The 20,030-nt window shown below is 50.9% G+C and overlaps 1 protein-coding gene across 1 annotated transcript; it reads right to left on the reverse strand.

The window, feature by feature from the left end:
- Nucleotides 1-3,368: 3,368 nt before the first annotated feature.
- On the reverse strand, nucleotides 3,369-8,010 carry LOC119336811 (aquaporin NIP3-1). Its single transcript, XM_037608895.1, has 4 exons — nucleotides 7,124-8,010; nucleotides 4,084-4,509; nucleotides 3,931-3,992; nucleotides 3,369-3,840 (listed from the first exon to the last, which is right to left on the reverse strand). The coding sequence occupies exons 1-4, from the start codon at nucleotides 7,334-7,336 to the stop codon at nucleotides 3,645-3,647; spliced, it is 897 nt and encodes a 298-aa protein (XP_037464792.1). The 5' UTR covers nucleotides 7,337-8,010; the 3' UTR covers nucleotides 3,369-3,644.
- Nucleotides 8,011-20,030: the final 12,020 nt, after the last annotated feature.

Below are 20,030 nucleotides of genomic sequence, written 5' to 3' on the forward strand. Positions count from 1 at the left end.
TTTACATTCCCCAAAAATGTACACCCATAATTACTTGAAATCATGCCAGGCCACATCCTTATATAAAGGGCTTTGGATGTACTTACTTCACCAACATATCACAGCAAGTTCAAGACTCAAGGATGGCCTTGATTTGCTCTAACTTCTCCTTGCTGCCATACCCTTCATTCAGCAGCTCAGCAACAACAAGCTCAAGCTTTGCCTTCTCCTTCTTAAGAACATCTTTGTCAACTTCAACATCCTTCATAGCCTTCCTAGTGTTCTTGATGATATCAGCTTGGCTCTGCAAAATGCACCTCTGCTCTTTTGCAAGTTTGAGCTTTTCCATCTGCACCTCCAACATGGCTTTCTCCTCTAGCTCCTTCTTCTTCTTCTCAAGTTCTTCCTCCTCCACTTGTTTCTTGTCCACCCTACCATCCTGCCAATCAAACATCTTGGATACATCATCAACAAGCTTGGTGTACTCAATGCAAAGCTTGTCATTTTCAGTCCTCAGCTTGGCCAACTCCCTTTCATGTTCACTCTTAAGCCTTGTCAACTCCTGCTCAAACTTCTCCTTGTCATGTACCCTTCCAAAGTTCTGCTCATGGAACATCTCCCATAGCTTGCACAAACATCTCTGAAGAACAGTTGGCCAAGGCCCATCAACCCACTCTGTAACACCACAATTCACACCATTTTCCTGCATTTGTAAATGTGAAAAGTTATTACAATGCCATTAGTAAGTTGCCAAAGTGGCAAAAATACATATGTGTCTGTCATATCAAACAAACTGCTCCATCATATCAAACATCACTGAACATCCATAGCAGAAAACTTAATTGGCATCTAACCTGGACTGGGCAGCCATAGAAACGCCTCCCTGTTACAGGCCCTTCAAAAGCAACACGCTTAATAGGCCTCAGTTGGTGCAGAATGCACTTGGGATGAGCAAGCTCAAGTTGGCCACAGAAAAGGGGCTCCACAGTGGTGTCTGGTTCCTCCTGCAACCATAATAACCAACAAAATCTAGTTTCAATCTGCACTCAATACCAGAATCAACTTGCACTGTTCATTAAATCCCCAAATCAGCATGAACCCTAACACTGTACAGAGATGAACCCTAGGTTACCTAAATCCTACAATCAAACCGCACCCTCCACTAATCAAGAACAGTATCACACACACAACAACAACACTACACTAAGCAAAATCCATGGCTGTATCCTAAGCTACTAGCACCTAACCCTAACCCTAACCCTAGGTGGCAAAGAACTTACCTTAAGTCCCATGTCCATGCTGACAGCCTCGCACTCCTCCTCCGAGCTGGTTTCCTCGTCGTTCCAGGAAGGCATTGCGGCAAGGAGGTCGACGGCCACCGGCCTCGAAGACGGCGCGCGGCGGCGAGCTCGTACTGGAGCAGGGGAGTGAGAGCAGGGGAGTGAGCGAGCAACGAGAGAGTGAGCGAGTGTGTGATCCCGACCGATCGAGCGGGTATATTTACCCCACTTCCGACCGGGCCGGTCGGCTAACGGCCGTGAACTGCCGCGCCGTGAGCGCGCGTGGCCACGTGGGCTAACAGATGGGCCCAGGCCATCAGAAAAACGGTTAAATCGCTAGTCACCGCGGGTTTGGGTTTTTTGAAACAGCGGACCGCGCGTTTGGTAACTTTCTGAGAAAATTAAAAAAGTGGTAGTTTTTTGGAACCCTAACCTGTAAACTAGTAGCTTTATGCTATTTACTCCAAAATTTGATCTTGATCCTACTAGGAAGATGTATACCATATTAGCTATAGTTTGAAGGTTATAATCCTTTTATACATTCCTCCAGTGTAAAAGTTATTATTTTCTGTCCAAATTTCTTCCATGAAGGGTGACCTGCCCTTGCCTATTCTAGCTGGGGCTCGGTGGTCAGCTTCCTCTACAGCTCGTTGGTTGGCTGCACTGATCCAGGTGAAAAACTTGCAATTACCTTGGCGATGCCGGCGGCAACGATGTCCTCGGACGTCGTTTTCCCCCTTGGGGGTGTAGTCACGGATTTTGTGGCAGCTCCAGACCAACGCCTCAGGCTCCGGTGAAAACCTTAGATCGAGCGATGCGTGATCGGGCGGCGGCGGTGTCCTTGACATCACATACTCCTTGGAGTCATCACTTTTGGAGTCCCTGTTGCTGTTGTAGGACCGTCTGGCTGAGGGTGGGGCTGGGGTTGTGGTGTCGTCAGCGGAGGCGTGTGAGGATGTTGGTGGTGGCGTCTTTGGTGGTGTTCCCTGGGTGTTGGCCATGCTGTTGTGTATGTTCAAGAACCTCTCATGGTGGCGGTTGTGTTGCGGTAAGCTTAGTGCTCTTGGTGTTGTTCCGGTTCATCTTTGCTCTTCGATGACGCAAGATGCCTCCCCAAACCTGCTAATCCTTCCTACTTCCCATGGCGGAGCTCCAAGTCAAGGTTTGTATTGTCGTCGTTGGTTGTGGATGCTCCTGAGTTGTGTCATGTGGTTCTGTGCCGGTGCGGGGCGTTAGGTTGCTTGCTTAGTCTTGGTATTGATCCCTCGACGACACCCCACATCTACTTGTGCCTTTTGTGGTGATGATCCTTTGGTCCGCTAGCTAGGTTGTGCCTTGTCCTGGGCATTCTTTCTTCTCCCCATCATTCGTCATTGAGGTGCATCAAAATTTTCTCATCTTTTCTAACCTTTGCTACTTGTGCAGTTTTCAGCCTGGTTTCCCTCCTAAACAGGTCAATTTGTTGAAGTTTTTGATCATGTTTCCCTTATAAACTAGACCAGCCGAAACTTAAGGGGTGACTCTTGGCTTCGACAACTTTTTGAGCAATATATTCAGGTGGGGAGGGATCCCCTCCCTTCCCGACCGTTCAAAAAAAAAGAAGCTATGCATATGCCATTGCCAAGAACTTTTGTTGAAGAGATTATCTGAGATTTGCATAATGTTTTATGCATGGGCAGGTCAACATCAACACCGGCCGCGACCAGTGTCGGGGCAACGATGAACTGACAGAGAAGGCAGCTCGGATAGATTAGAGCAAGACATCGACATCGGCCACACCCAGAGTAGGAGGATGGGCCATTGGAACAGAAGGAGGAAGACGAAGGGAGGAAGAAGATGATCACAAAAATTTACCACCAAAAAAAATGCAGGCGATTGGTGCAGTGGCGGAGCTTCATGGGGGGCAACCTGGGCGGTGGCCCTCCAGCTCAAAGAATTGCATATATACCTATGTATTTGACCCATTTTTCACTAAAAATCAGCATATTGTGATTTTGTTTGCCCCTCCTAGCCAATGCCCCCCCTGATTTTAGCCCAAGCTCCGCCACTGGATTGGTGCATAGTTGCTCTCATAGTATCTGCTAAAGAAATTGATAAAGGCAATATATATATTCAAAGGACTGTCACTTAATCATAGCAATGCACGGACATTCTATTAGTAGGAGTAAATAAAGCAGAGTCCACGCCGTTCTGGACGTAGCAAAACGGCGTTAATTCATTTATTACAATCACGGGACACAAATATGCTAGCAGTCACGGTGTGTCCGCGGCACTGGAACATGGAAATCGTAGGAGTAATATGTTTACCGGCGTCCGTACGCACCCGGTTGTTGCTGATCAGCAACCAACCGTACATGCACGGGCCGGAGTTTGCGTGCACATGGATCAGCGTCGGAAGCTGCGCTGCGGGCGCGGAGTCTCGCCGTTCACGTCCCTGAGCTTCACCAGCTTGTACACGCCGGCGCCGCACACCGCGCCCAGCGTCGGCGCCACCAGGTATATCCACAGCTGCCTGTAGTTCCCCGCGGCCACCGCCGGCCCCAGCGTCCTCACCGGGTTCATCGACCCTCCCGTCGTCGGCCTGCCACGAACGCACAGTCATCATTACAGACCACGAGACATCTCTGTCCTGAGAGTTACATTCACACGCACGTTGCGTTGCGTAACTTACCCGGCCACGAGGATGTTGAGCGTCACGGCGGCTCCCACCGCGATCCCGGCGAGCTCGCCCACCTGCACGCAACGACGGCAAAGGATTTAGTCATGGTCAGACCGAACACGCGTGTGGCGATGAGGATTCAGCCATGGTCAGCTAGCGACGTACTGCGCGGGTGTCGGTGGCGACGGCGGTGACGACGAAGAGGAGGTTGAAGGTGATGATGAACTCGGTGAAGAGGGCCTGGGCGGTGGAGATGGTGACGTCGGGGACGGTGACCCCGCCGGAGAGGAACGGGTGGAAGACGCCCTTGAGCGCGAACCCGGCGGAGATGGAGCCCAGCACCTGGGCCGTCACGTAGGCCGGGACCTGGAGCCAGGGGAAGTGGCGGAACGCTGCGAAGGCGATGGTCAGGGACGGGTTCAGGTGCGCGCCCGAGATGTGGCCCGTCGACAGGATGATGGTCGTCACAGCCAGGCCCGCGCACGCCGCGTTCCCGAACGGCGAGATCACGCCGCCGTACTTCTGGTTCACGATCGGCGCCGCCGTCGCGAAGAAGATGAGGATGAACGTCCCGACGAACTCCGCGCCGAGCTGCACGATTGTGATTCATGGGTCAGTTTTGAAGGATTCGTGGGTCATGGCTCATGGCCTATGTACGTCCGACAAAGAACAAACAAAGCCCAGCCCGTATAAGATTTTTTTTCCTAGCACTAGTACCATATTCTAGTTCCTATTATTTTTTCTCCGTCTGTTCGACTGTCAACTGTGAAGTTGCGTTAGAATTCAGCGGTCTTGATCATCAAACACTAAATAAAAGTTGAAATGACAAATTGATTTTGCCATCACATGGCGATACCCCGTTGGATTTTATATATGCTCCCTAGTTTTTCGTAAACCATCATTCTCCAATAATTTTACGCAGAGTTGCAGACAGAGTCAGATCGGACATGTCACAGGTGATCGAGACGTCCAAAGGGAAGCAACCATTCTCGACGCTAACGGGTGGCGAAGGCTGAGGCGATATATTGAGTCAACTATGAGTTTTGGACATGCTTGTCCTCTTATGTCACGTCCAGGAACAGGAACCTTACCCGAGAAATAATTGTACTTCAACTCCAAGCAAAGATCACATCGTCTTATCAACGGTGTCATTGCATGGCAAATCGGCGTGTAGTGTATTTTTTTTTCCAGAAAGTTGCAAGGCATGTCAACTAAACTTGTCATCCTCCTGTTAATAAAATTGTCATTAAAAACGTTTGATTTGCCATGGTCAAATCCCGAACATTCGGGATATCATTTCCAATTTTTAGGGGTAGTAATATATTTTCATGTAGTGCATGCATGTTGATGGAAAAAAAAGTGTGTCTCAACTTACATTAGCATTTTTTAGGCTAAAACACACTTACTCTTTATTGCTCAATAATGTTCCCCCCACCATCTCAGAATCAGCCCATGTTAGGCCCATGTATGTTTGATTTGCCCCCAGCAGAGAAATAGCAAGTCCACTAAAAAAGACAGAATAATCTAAAAAAAGAAAAAAGAGTGAATGTTGTTCTAAAAAAAACTAAGAAACAGAATACAGAACAAAATTAAGTTTATTTAAACAGTATTTGGCCAGCTTAATTGCCCTCAACAGAATGCATTGTATTTTCCTGACAAACCTATACATACAAAAAAGAACTAACAAATGGAGTATGTTGGATTCACGACGTCATCAGAATTTTCCAAAACTATTCGCTACGCGCTTTTGAAAATTTTGAACCGTTATTTCAGACAAACTCGTTAGATCATCTTGGTGATATTCTAGCACACTATATTTATCTGCAACATTTTTATTGCATCCTGACACTTTAGATGAAATTTCTTGACCATTTTTTAATTATTGCAACATATTTAGTTCAAGGTTGTGCAAGGAGTTGGATGGAAACAACGGATAAGCCAAGTTCAAAGGTTTTTATAGAGCTAGCAAACTTATTGCATTGCACAGGTTGGGTACCCCTCCCGTCCCTTTTTATAAGTTTATTTTGTCATAATTCATTTTTGTGTGTGTTTGACTACATTTGCAAGGAACTGTCAATGACTGCAATAGTAAATAAATAAAATATGAATTTCCCGATGGATCTAATAATACCGACTCGATTTCGTAGGTGTTAATACTTTTTCTATAAACTTCGTAAAGAAAAAACTTTCTTAAAAAACCGCCTTATAAAAAGTAATGGAGGGAGTGTATAAATACTTTCTCCAAAGTATAATGCCACTTATCAAATTGGAACTCTCCTCTGGGTTCTTTTTACCAAAAATTGTGAAGTTAGCACAATTTTCATGACCTCAAAAGAAAAATGCTACAACCACAATATCTTATAGCAAAATATTGTGCGAAGAGTATCCCCTATAGTTTAATACTCTTAGAACAAAAATGATATAGAAGCATGTTCCCATACTTTCCTTAATAAAGGAGCATGGTGATATTAAAGGTCTAAATTTTCAATGAAGGCATAATTTCCAGCTACTCAACTTAATTTTTGAGACGTTAGAATACATTGGACTGGCTTACGTCAAATCCAATTTGTACTTTGCTATTTGTAAGTGATGCACTCATGGTATTTTAAGATCTCCGCAAATTACTTTGCCTCGAGTTCACTAGAGGAGTGGCTATCCGGGTTGTTAGGGAATATTATTACTTCAAACCTTTTTTTAACACATGATGCCTTTGGGTTTAGGGACTGAACGCTGAATGGTATGGCGTCACAGAGTTTACAAGCATATCTCTCGATTACGCGCCCGCAGTGCCAGGCCCAAATTTTGTGCACCTGATCTGCCTACGCGAGTCATGGCTGCGTAGAGCCAGACACGAACTTTTGTACTGTTGCGGTGTGTGCTGTACACTAGCACTCTAGCAGGACCCTACGTTCTGAAACTGGCTGTGTTTTGTGCTCCGTGTGTGCATGCATAACATTGTACCGTCCCGTACTACGTACTACATACGGAAAATGTCTCCGGCACAGTTTCGGAAAAGAAGATAAATCCATTTCCAGATACGGAACTCATAAAAAAAAGCACTCACAAGAACAGCAATATATGCTCATCCATGGGGTGGCCAACAGAAGAGTAAAATAAAATATTGCAGAGAGCGATACTGAGAGAGAGGCCGAATATGGTGTGGCAATGTGCACGTGCATGGCCGCGAGCGCGACGTCCGGCGTACCTTGCGGGGGAGCGAGACGTCCGGCGCGGGGATCTCCACGACGCAGGCGTTGGACGACATCCACGCATCCACCGGCAGGCACCTGCACCGCGGCATCGACTTGCGCTCGTACGACAGCGAGTCCACCCGCGCCCCCGCGAACAGCGGTGCCGGCGTCCCCGGCGTCGCCGGTGCCGACAGGTTCGGCGTCTCCGCCCCAGCCGCCGACTCCATCACACCACTCTGCTAATCAAGCGGCCAACTCTCTCTTCTCCCTCTCTTTTTTGGGGGTTTTTTCAAGACGAATGTGGTGGTGGAACGGAAATAGGAGGCTCACTAACTACATGATTTGACGGTTTTTTGCGAAGGTGGTGCTACGGCAATGGACGGATTATCTCCAGCAGGATCACAGGACCGCGACTGATGGCTACGACTAGCGATACATGATTGGAGTTTCTGTTAACCTTTTTTTTTGTTGGTTTTTTGTCTGGATGGCAAGGAAAGACGGCGGACAAATTTACATGATCTGGAGGCTTTTCTAGATTTCGTGCTAAGGACTCGGTGCGGGTGAATCCAGCCTACTAGATATGCTAGATTTTCTGCAACCTTTTGAAACTAGGAAGTGACTGATTTTTTTGTGGTTTTTGTGGTTGGATCTGGGTCGATGCTGGAGATGGTGTGCTCTACATGATTCGCAGGTTTTTTCTCAAGGTTTGGCTAAGGAAGCGGAAGGGAAATGGTGCCCAGCTCTATCTCAAGAACAGGACCGGTCACTCTAGGGTTGGAGCAGAGGAAAAATGGAAGCGCATTCGGGTTGCAGGAACAGGAACGGGAAGTGGAAATGCAGGTGGTGTCAATGGCGGTCGAAGGCGAGGAGGAAGGAGCAGTGGAATGGGAGGGATGGAGTGGGTGTGGACGAAGCTGTCTATCTATATAGCCGAAGTAGCAGAGCACATGAGGCGACGGATCGAGGTCAATGGCTTCCTCCACTTCTCGAGGCATCTTTCTCTCCCCAACTGCTCTTCAATAATGCACGCCGACTAATCACAAGACATGGAGAGGGTTGAGATCGCGTCATCAGTAAATCCCTGAATTAAACGAGTGATGATCGTACGTACTAGCATTAGTTTTAAGACAAGCAAACAAGCAGTGAAGTGGAGCGGGCGATTCATCAGATAACTTTGAACGAGATAAAGCCAAACTGAAGAGAACATCTTCACTAAGTTTCTCGAGCCATCGTTTTTCATCGATCAAACAATGCGGCGTGACGCCGGCATGCAAAGAGTCGCTTCAATCAACGTAGTACTGGCATTTTGCTCCGTTATTGTGCTGGCGCGACATTGATCATTGCTGCTTGTTTAATCGGATCCCCGGTCAAATGATGCTGTTGTTAAATTATTGCATGATATCACCCGGTGTTTGGAACTATGCGCGTGCAGTTTGATCGAGGAAATATTACAATATGATATCACCCAGTGTCGGCCATGCATGTAGGGGGACGCGCAATCAGGCGATCTTTCACTCTTCTGAGCCCGAAGGTTCCTAACCATATTATACATCCGTGGTCACGCAACAAAATTATTTACCCGAGCACACCGAGCCATTGTCCTTGATTTTTACTGTACTAGATGCATTGAGAACTGATGCAGTTAGCACTTAATAAGTATACACTGCTAACGGCATACTGCATACTACTCATTTTTTATATTTTTTTTAAAAAAGAAGGATGACCCCCGGCCTCTGCATCTGGACGATGCATGCAATCACTTTATTAATTATTTACACACGGCCTTACAAAGTCATACAACAGTAAAACTAAAGTGACCGTCTAGTCAACATCTGTCGCTACTCCTATGCATGCAACCACTTTATTAATTATTTACACAATACCTTACAAAGTCATACAACAGTAAGACTAAAGCCACCGTCTAGCCAACATCTGCCGCTACTTCTATCCAGTTGATGTAGGGATGCTGATAGTTGGGCCTAATACCAAACAGACATCACAACCAAATCTAACATCTAAGACCTAGGGTCCCAACCAAGACGCCTGCCAGGTATGGGGCACTGTCGGTGTCAAAATCGGCGGATCTCGGGTAGGGGGTCCCGAACTGTGCGTCTAGGCGGATGGTAACAGGAGACAAGAGACACGATGTTTTTACCCAGGTTCGGGACCTCTCGATGGAGGTAAAACCCTACTCCTGCTTGATTAATATTGATGATATGGGTAGTACAAGAGTTGATCTACCACGAGATCAGAGAGGCTAAATCCTAGAAGCTAGCCTATGGTATGATTGTTGTTCGTCCTACAGACTAAAACTCTCCGGTTTATATAGACACCGGAGAGGGCTAGGGTTACACAGAGTCGGTTACAATGGGAGGAGATCTTCATATCGAATCGCCAAGCTTGCCTTCCACGCCAAGGAAAGTCCTATCTGGACACGGGACGAAGTCTTCAATCTTGTATCTTCTTCATAGTCCGGGAGTCCGGCCAAAGGTCATAGTCCGGTCATCCGGACACCCCCTAATTCAGGACTCCCTCAGTAGCCCCTGAACCAGTCTTCAATGACGACGAGTCCGACGCGCAAATTATCTTCGGCATTGCAAGGCGGGTTCCTCCTCCAAATATTCCATAGAAGATGTTGAACACAAGGATAGTGTCCGGCTGTGCAAAATAAGTTCCACATGCCACCGTAGAGAGAATAATATTTGCACAAATCTAATCTGCTGACGTACTCCGCAGCGTGACATCACGCCACTGCCAGGCCTTTATTCAAATCGTTTTACTGTTCCACATCAGCGCGTTTAGCGAGGCGGTTTCCTTGGCACGTCTTGTCAAAGCAGAGATCGTGTCCCCTTATTCCGGGATTCTCATCAATACGGGCGTGGGTAACCCAACCGCGCCATCAACCGCGGCGTTTGGGAGATAAGCGAGTTTTATTAGACTGGTGGGGGCTCATAGTCTCGGCCGCCCATATAAGGGGATAAGGATCCACCCTTTCCATTCACGCCTTCTTCCTCCCTTGCTTGTCCATCCGCGCACTCGAGCTCCAACGCCCAGGTCCGCACTTCCCACCTCAACCCTTCTCCAATCATGTCCGGAGCGGGAGGTAGATGGATGGCCTCCTCCGTTACGGAGGGGCAAATCAAAAAGTTGAGGAAGGCCGGATACTTGTCCGATGACATCGCGCACCGGCTTCCCGAGGAGGGGCAACTCGTCCCCACCCCTAGGCCCCATGAGAGGGTCGTGTTTCTCCCCCATTTCCTCCGCGGATTGGGCTTTCCCCTTCACCCGTTCGTCCGGGGGCTCATGTTCTACTACGGCCTGGACTTTCACGATTTGGCCCCGAACTTCATCCTCAATATTTCGGCGTTCATCGTCGTGTGTGAGGCCTTCCTCCGCATCCAGCCTCACTTTGGCCTATGGCTGAAGATCTTCAGTGTCAAGCCGAAGGTCGTGGGCGGACGTCAAGCGGAGTGCGGAGGCGCCATGGTGGGCAAAATAGCCAACGTCACATGGCTCGAGGGCGCCTTCATAGACACCATCAAAGAATGGCAATCGGGGTGGTTCTACATCACCGAGCCGCGTGACCCTAAATGGGCAGCGGTCCCCGAATTTCGATCCGGCATCCCCACTCGGCTCACATCTTGGAAGGAGACGGGCTTGTCATGGGGTAGTCCGGGAGAGGTGACCGGACTCCAAACCTGCGTCCGGGACCTGGTGAACAAGAAGGTTAAGCTTGTCAACGTAGTCCAGGTCATGCTCTTCCGCCGGATTCTTCCGTGTCAACGACGGGCCTTCACCTTGTGGGAGTTCGACCCGGCCAAGCACCAGACTCTGTCCCGGCTTTTCGACACAAAGCACGAGGACGCTTGGAAGGTGCTATTCAAGAGCTTCGAGGTCTCCCCACCCGTCACCGAAGACCGTGGATTCTGCGCCAAGCGCCAAGCCACCGAAGTAAGCTCGCATTTAGTATTTCTTGGGACATTTGATTTTCATGGTTTGATTTTATGTAGGATCTAAACTCCTATTCCTTTGACAAGACTGGAAGAGGACATCCAGGCAGTTTGATTGCCCGACCCCTTTGCCCAAAGGCCCAGCAGACGCGCGCTTGACGAAGCTACTGGTTCCGGCACCTCACGTGGTGCCGGAGAAGAAGGCCAAGAAGAAGGCCACGGGGACCCGGAAGAGTTCTCGACGCATGGTGGTGTCGGATTCATCGCCCGACAACCCCGAAGCCCCCTCCGCCTCTGAGGACAAGGAGGAGGAGGAAGAAGAAGAAGAAGAAGCCTCACCCCCTCCAGTGAGGGGAGGAAAGAAAAGGAAGGCCGCCCCAACTGGGGGCGGAGGGTCCAAGAAGGGGAGGACCCTTCTGCCGGACTACGCCTCCGATGCCGAAGACGGCGGGGAGGAATGGCCATCCAGGGTCAAGCCCCTGGCAAAATCGTAAGTATCCGGATACCAGAATAACTTATGGCGCTCCTCTGATGTATGGCACCTTCTGACGCTAAATTCAATTATGCAGTCCGCCCTGGGCTCAGCTCGGCGATTCGTCGAGCGGCTCCCTGGACTCGTCGAATGTGAATAGCGCTTCACTTCCGACGGCCTCCTCCCCTCTCCCTACAGACGACGCTGAGGTGGAGTCCCAAAAGGGGCTAAACCAAGAGGAGGTGGTCCTGGAGGCGCCACAAGGCGACCTCCCAGACTCCAGGCCCAAAGGGGGGTAAAACCCCAGAGGGATCTAAGTCCGGCCCTGGGCCGGACACCGCTCCGGAACCAACAACGGTTCTAGAGACCGGCAGGCGGCGCCTTCGTAAGAAAGGCGTGCCTACGACACCGGCGGCCTCCGTCCAACCGGAGACGCCGGACAACTTGCTGGAGGTGCTGAACGGCGCCTCCATCGACGAGGAGCACCATACTGTTATGAGTGCGGTGATTCAGAAGGTTCAGTCCGCCAAGAGCGGACTGACAGAAGCCTGTACCAGCCTGCTAACAGGCTTCGAGGTATGTAAAACATATAAAAATGTTACGGCATAGACAGTAGCCCCTGATGCTCAGTTCGGCGTTCGAAAAGAAAATTCGAGCCGAGGATCTAAAAAGATATATGCAGGAGTCTAACATAAATGTGTCAATATGGGAATGCAGGCTGCGCTGCTGACCTCTGCCGCACAGAGTGCGGAGGTCGATACATTGAAGAGAAGCCTCGAGAGGTCCGAGGACGAGCTCGGCCGTGCCAAGAAGCAGGTCGAGGACAAGGAGGGTACGTAGTACCTTGTGTAAATGTATATATAAATACTTGGTTGCAAATAATAACAGGACCAACGTGAATGTTGCAGGGACCACGTCTGAGGTGGCGACCCTGAAGGAGGCGGTGTCCAAGGCCGAAAATAGTGCGGCCTTGGAGCGCACTGAGCGAGAGAAACAGGAGGCACGGGTGGTGGAGGTACAGCTAGAGCTCCAGGCCCTCGTGGAGAAACACGAGAGTTTGGAGCGTGACTCGAAGACTCGAGAGTCCGAGCTTGCCTTGGCTCTTGAGAGTGCCAAAACCGCTAAGGCCGAAGCCCAGAAGGCCTTCCAGGAGATCGAGGCGATAAAGAAGATAGCGGCGGGTAAGGCATTCTTTATGCAAAGCAAGCATATAAAAGTGAATTATCTGTTACTTACCCGAATCCGGAGCTCTCCAGGAGCGTTCACCGATCTGCCCTGTAGTGTGTCTGATGCTGCCACGTTCTACCGCGCCGAGGAGGGGAGCTCGACGGAAAAGGTGTTCTGGTCTCAATATGCTGAGGCCGGACATTCGGTGCCCCTGAGCGACCAGCTGAAGCAGCTGGTCGAGCTCCACAAGGTGGCCGAACAGGCCATGAAGGGCCTCATAGTTCGGCTGTGGCCAGGAGAAGCCATGCTTGGGAGCTACTTCGGTCTGGTGCGGCGGCTGGTGGACGCTTGTACCTGGATTGAAGTCATCAAGCGCTCCGTCTGTATTGAAGGTGCCCGTCGGGCCCTTGCCCGTGCTAAAGTGCACTGGGGGAAGATGGACGCCGAGAAGCTTGTGACGGACCGGCCACCGTTGGGCAAGGAGTATCGCACGCCCGAGATGTATTATGAGGGTGTCCTGAAGGGTGCCCGCATTATAGCGGGTGAATGCTCCAAAGATGTAATTTTTGAGTAGACTCGCATCTGTTATCTTGTGCGCTGAAAACTTTGTTCATATGCGCTAAGCAACGCTTGTTAATTTGAAATATTACCTTCTGTGCGGCCATTTATTAAATCTGAGAGATGCAAGTCGTCGGCTTCTGCCCCCATGCCACGAGTGCTGGGGTGTTCGGGATAAACCTGAGCGCTCTTGTTCCCATTTTTGGGTCCATCTAGGGAGGCGCTCAGCACAACAACGAGGCCATCGGGCTTATAGTGCTTTATCACTCTCACTTAGCCATAGAATTCTATAATTTTAAATTTCTGCGAAGCCCCTAGTTTTCGGAAGACCGAGTTCGGGGCGCTATCCACGCCTGGGACGGATAAATCCGGCTCCTCGCTCGAAGCGGCATAAGTCTTTAAGGACTCAAAAAAACCTCGCGAACAGCGACTGGTCTCTCGCATTATCATGACAGTCAGTTTTAGCTTTCTCTACTGAGGTGTTAACCCAGCTCAACTGGGGCACAATCGCAGTAGTTCTCCCAGCGCTACCTTAGCCAACATTGCGGAACGTAAGGTACCAAAACATGGGAGCCGGGCAAACCCAACTATTGATCCAAGACATGATTCGGAGCTGATGCATATAGTGCTATAAGTTCGGGGTGCCGCACTCATGAGAGTGTTCGATCTTCTCACACCGTGTTATGGGGTGCTGAAGCCCCTGGTGTATTGGCCGTACCATAGTGTACGGTTGCACAATGTCATGACTGAACATATTTGTATAAAAATAGATGAATACAATATTAGATAAGAGCTATATATTGTTTATTAAAGGGGGGCTGCTATGAAAGCAGAATGATACAAATAGTGCAGTAAGCAAGGGGTGTTATTATTTGACATATCCTCCTCCAGGGGCAAGCTGTCAGACCTTTAAGTAAAGCGGGTATTTAGCTCGTTATAGAGACCACCTGGACATTTGACGTGGCCTGCGCTCTTCCTGGCTGTTGCATCGTGTGTTCGGCGAGTGTATTGCCGGACAGGCCTTCTGGATAGTTGGGTCCTGAAATAAAAAAATAAAAAAGAAACGGCAGAATAGGGAGCCCCTAGTGCGGTTAAGCCGCATTCTGGGAGTGCCGTAGTTGTGCCCCTCCCCTTATGCCCATGGTATTTCCAAAGCGTAGTTATGTACGCGTGGTACCGCTATCGCCATCTGGCGAGGGCTGGGGTTGGGGCTGCACTGCTATGCTTGCTCGGAGCATGCCATCCGGTTTTGTTGTAGGTTACTTCGGGCACGCTTGACGTTGTCCGGACGCTTAACACCCGGATTGGGGAATTGCCTTGACAGGCTACTTTGAACTTCCGCCGCCAGGGCCGCCATGTGCTCCTCCGTTCGGAGGGAGCGTTCGGTGTTTCCATTTACCGTGATGACTCCGCGAGGGCCTGGCATCTTGAGCTTGAGATATGCGTAGTGCGGCACCGCATTGAATTTCGCAAATGCGGTTCGTCCGAGCAGGGCGTGATAGTCACTTCGGAATGGGACTATGTCGAAGATTAACTCTTTGCTTTGAAAATTATCCGGGGATCTGAAGACCACTTCGAGAGTAAACGAGCCTGTACATCTGGCTTCTACACCTGGTATGACTCCTTTAAAGGTTGTCTTTGTGGGTTTAATCCTTGAGGGATCTATGCCCATTTTTCGCACTGTATCCTGATAAAGCAGGTTCAGGCTGCTGCCGCCGTCCATGAGGACTCTAGTGAGGTGAAATCCGTCAATGATTGGGTCTAGGACCAATGCAGGGAATCCGCCGTGACGGATGCTAGTGGGGTGGTCCCTTTGATCAAAAGTGATCGGGCAGGAGGACCATGGGTTGAACTTCGGAGCGACCGGCTCCAACGCATAGACGTCCTTGAGAGCACGCTTCCGCTCCCTTGTGGGGATATGGGTTGCGTATATCATGTTCACTGTCCGCACTTGCGGGGGGGAACCCTTCTGTCCTCTGTTGTTCGGTGGCCGGGGCCCCTCCTCGTCGTCGCTATGCAGCCCCTTGTCTCTGATTTTGGCACTTAACTTGCCTGCCTGCTTGAACACCCAACAATCTCTGTTGGTGTGGTTGGCTGGTTGTTCGGGGGTGCCGTGTATCTGGCACGAGCGATCGAGTATCCGGTCTAAACTGGATGGTCCCGGAGGGTTTCTTTTGAATGGCTTCTTCCGCTGACCGGGTTTAGAGCCTCTGAATCCGGCATTAACTGATGTATCCTCAGTGTTGTCGCTGTTAATGCGGCGCTTGTGTTTGTCGCGACGTGACCTGCCGTTGTTGTCCTTGGTATCCGAATTGCCAGGGCTCTTTGTTATGTTATTGCTACAAGCTAGCCAGCTGTCTTCTCCCGGGCAAAAGAGGGTCATGAGTGTCGTGAGGGCTGCCATAGATTTTGGCTTCTCCTATCCTAGGTGCCGGGCGAGCCATTCGTCTCGGATGTTGTGCCTGAAGGCTGCAAGGGCCTCGGCGTCCGGACAGTCGACTATTTGATTTTTCTTGGTTAGGAACCGTGTCCAGAATTGTCTGGCCGACTCCTCTGGCTACTGGATTATGTGGCCAAGGTCATCGGCGTCTGGTGGTCGCACATAAGTGCCTTGGAAGTTGTCAAGGAACGCGGATTCCAGGTCCTCCCAGCAACTAATTGACTCTGCTGGCAGGCTGTTAAGCCAATGCCGAGCTGGTCCTTTAAGCTTGAGCGGGAGGTATTTGATGGCGTGTAGATCATCACCACGGGCCATGTGAATATGAAGGAGATAATCATCGATCCATACCGCAGGATCTGTTGTGCCATCGTATGATTCGATGTTGACGGGTTTAAAACCCTCGGGGATTTGATGATCCATTACTTCGTCTTTGAAGCATAGTGGGTGTGCGGCGCCCCTATACTGGGCTATATCGCGACGCAGCTCGGATGAGCTTTGTCTTCTGTGTTCGGCCTGGCCGTATTTATCATATCCGGCGTGACGGTTATCATCACGTGAAGCGGGGCGCCCACGCGATCCGTAGATCGATCTTGTTTGCCTTGCCTTATTCTCCAATATGTCTCGCAGGTCTGTTGCGTCTTCCCGCACTCTGGTATTTTTTGAGCGGTGCCGGGGTGCGGCTTGGGTCGAGGGCCTGAAGGCCTCTCTGTCGCGGCCACGGGGTGGCCGATCGGGCGCATCGTACGCTGGTGATGTAGGTTTAGTTGCTTCCTTCTCAAGTTGGGGTAGCAGCCTGCGCTTTGGGTAGCTCTTGGAGGGGCATTCGAGTTTATACTCTTCGGCCGCCAGGACTTCAGTCCATCTGTCGGCTAGCAAGTCTTGGTCAGCTCTAAGCTGCTGCTTTTTTTTTCTTGAGGCAATGGAAGCACCAATTAAAGCACCAATGTTGGTGTCAAAACCGGCGGATCTTGGGTAGGGGGTCCCGAACTGTGCGTCTAGGCGAATGGTAACAGGAGACAAGGGACACGATGTTTTTACCTAGGTTCGGGCCCTCTCGATGGAGGTAAAACCCTACTCCTGCTTGATTAATATTGATGATATGGGTAGTACAAGAGTTGATCTACCACGAGATCAGAGAGGCTAAACCCTAGAAGCTAGCCTATGGTATGATTGTTGTTCGTCCTACGGACTAAAACTCTCCGGTTTATGTAGACACCTGAGAGGGCTAGGGTTACACAGAGTCGGTTACAATGGGAGGAGATCTTCATATCGAATCGCCAAGCTTGCCTTCCATGCCAAGGAAAGTCCTATCCGGACACGGGACGAAGTCTTCAATCTTGTATCTTCATAGTCCGGGAGTCCGGCCAAAGGTCATAGTCCGGCCATCCGGACACTCCCTAATCCAGGACTCCCTCAGGCACCTACCAGTCCGACGCACTCCTGAACCAAGACGCTTGCCGGGTATGAGGCAGCCGCAGTCACGTTCCATCAATCCATCCTCATTGTTGTACTGCTGCATCTACCTTGCCCGGTCTAGCTGCCGTCGACGCCACCACGACGCCAGACAATGTCATCATCCCACGCTCGTCCATCATCACACGCCCACCGGCGAGACCCCGCTGATGCATGCCGCTGAGACCCGCCGTTGTCGACGTGCCAGATGCCACGTCGCTCCTCCGACACGAAAAACCACCTATTGCCACTGGTCTCATCCCCTCCCCCTGCCGTTCCTCAAACCGAGCACCCAAACGCCCCAGGCGGCGCCTCCAAGAAGGGTACGACACACGCGGTGCCGCCGCCACCCAATCTAAGGGATTTAGGGTTTTCACCTGGGCATGGGGTCGGGGTGGAGGGCAGGGACCTCGACGGCACCTGCAAGGAGGAGAACATCGACCCTGGTCGTCGCCTCCGTCGGGATGAACGAGTCATTCAGAGTCTCCTTCGGTCCGATGTCACCTCTACCAGCCCCCGCGAACGCACCGAGGCCGACGACCGCGATCGTAAGCCATCAACTGCAGTGGGAGAGAGTCTATAGCGCGGAGGAGATCCACCGGCGACTCACCGCCCACGCGGTCAAGACGTCGTTCATCCACCCCCCGCGAACATCGCCAGCCGAGGGCGTCGTCGCCATGCCTAACGGGGTCGCCGCCCCTGGTCCAGGTCCCTCCATGAAGGCCGGAGTGGTGAGATCCGCCACGAGCGACGAGATCCGGCACTGCGTGGCCGACGCCATCGCTCAAGCCCGCCATCGACCGGTCCCGCTGCCGCCGGGAGCCCACACGCTGCCGGGAGTCCCACACCCATGGATCTGGGCACGCGTGCACCGTCGCAAGTCCGCCCCCTCCGGGATTCGCCACACCGTCGAGAGGGCCGCACCCCGCGGATCAGGACGCCCACGCCGTCGCAGATCCAGGAACGGGAGGAGAGACCCTCCGCCGCCGCCATCGCACGCACGGGCTTTGCCCGGCGCCGACCACCGGCAACGGCGGAGGGGGAGAAGGACGCTGGAGGGACTAGGCGGCGGCGGCTGAGCCCTCCCGAGTCGCCCGCGGGGAGGCGACGCGAGAGGGACGCGAGACTCTCGGTTCTAAGAAAATGGAAGAGATTTTCACTTTCCAGCCTCTGCACCAACTAGGGATGCATACGGCCATTTCAGTATGAGTACCAAGATAAACATGGTCCTCAGAATTTTTTAATTAGTATCAAGATATTTCTTGATACGTGGTTCGACCACACACCAAGTTTGCTCCTCAATAAACGGGGGAAAACCTCCGTGCATCAACGTATACTACTCATGCTGCCTAGAGAGTTACTAAGACTCAATCAGAGGAAAATAAAAAAGTGTTCGGGCCTGTCCACTTGATCATGTCATGTGCTGTGTTGGTTTCGCAGCACGACTCATGCTGGATTACCGGTGTCTGGTTTTGGCAATGTCCAGGTAACGGTAGTCACCTACCCTCACAATCTCCACTTGCTCAAATCGTTGTTTGGTTACCTTTTTAATACCTCTCTGACTTAGGAACAGCAAGTAGTAGTCGGTATGAAATGAATGGAGAAATGGCCATGTACACATTCACTTCATGACAGTGGCATCGACACTCCACCCCCGTTCCAAATGTGGATAATGCGATCAAGCCGTCGAGATCAACGAATCCAGTGATGGGAGCTTGAATCTACTCCAATGAATGCTGATTGACGAATACCGGGAGATCAGATCGATGAACGGCTGAAACAAACCTCCCCGGTTCGAAATCTGAACAACAGAGAGTGTGCAGCAAACTGTAAGCCAACTGTTTCCTTCTCGACCGGACAGCTTGTATGAGTGCTACCACCAATCATTATTTTTTCACGATGATAACACCAATCATTCTCGGGCTAATTAATCACAAAAGCCTCTTCCTTAAATGCTCTGCGGGCCAGATCGAAGAAATCACCTTTCCCTCAAAAAAAAAAGTTTGAAGAATCACACACGTATTGTGTGCGTAAAGCGATGCCCCGATTTGACAAAGCGGCTTTTCTCTGAAGAACGTACGTAACCTAGGTTAGCTTAGCTGCTGACACCGCGATTAAAAGATTGTGCTTGCACCGTGGACCGACAATCGTCCGCGGAACAATCTTTGCGCGGCAGATCTCACGATCCCGCCGATGTATAGTTTCGCCCACTAATCCACGCGCGCTTTACACTCTGCGAATAGTTCAGTGTGCAGAAGCATCTGAAGCAAAAAGCGCAGCGGCCTTAAAGAAAATCAAATGGGCAGCAGCTGCAGCGGAGATCGAGTGTTACATTCTTCTGCAAGCTCAATTTCCTGACGCAAATAGGCAGGGTATGATCGGCGGCACACGTTTCAGACGATGCCTTCCTTGGCTAGCCACTGACACTCGACGCCGTAGCCGTAGGGAAGGACAGTACTGGCGGAATGGCGTGCGCCCGGCGCAGAATTACCCGGGCAGCGGGTGACTCCTCGCCGCAGATAAGCGGACAGATTCGCATGTCAGTCATCTCGCGACGACGGAGAGGCGAGGGGCAAGCAAAACCTCACGCACGCCGCTGCTTTCCCCGTCGTTTCGTGCTCTAGTCATGGAGCTAGCTAGCTAGCGGGAGCTGAGAGGGCGCGTCGTAGCTTGGCTTTGTGCGAGGTTAGCTTAGCTCCTAGCGCCTTTGTGTGACCTGCACTACACGGATGGATCAATCCATAGGCGTGATGGCAGTGGACGAACTGTTCCTACAGTGGGCTATCTATATGGCTGCTTTTGCTCTGAACCATCGGTTGGTTCAGTCTGAACAAGCCCCTCGCTGAAACGGCACAGTCCACCGCTGCTCTTGTCATTTGGTC

Source organism: Triticum dicoccoides, chromosome 1B (assembly GCF_002162155.2).
Source record: "Triticum dicoccoides isolate Atlit2015 ecotype Zavitan chromosome 1B, WEW_v2.0, whole genome shotgun sequence".
Classification (NCBI taxonomy): domain Eukaryota; kingdom Viridiplantae; phylum Streptophyta; class Magnoliopsida; order Poales; family Poaceae; genus Triticum; species Triticum dicoccoides.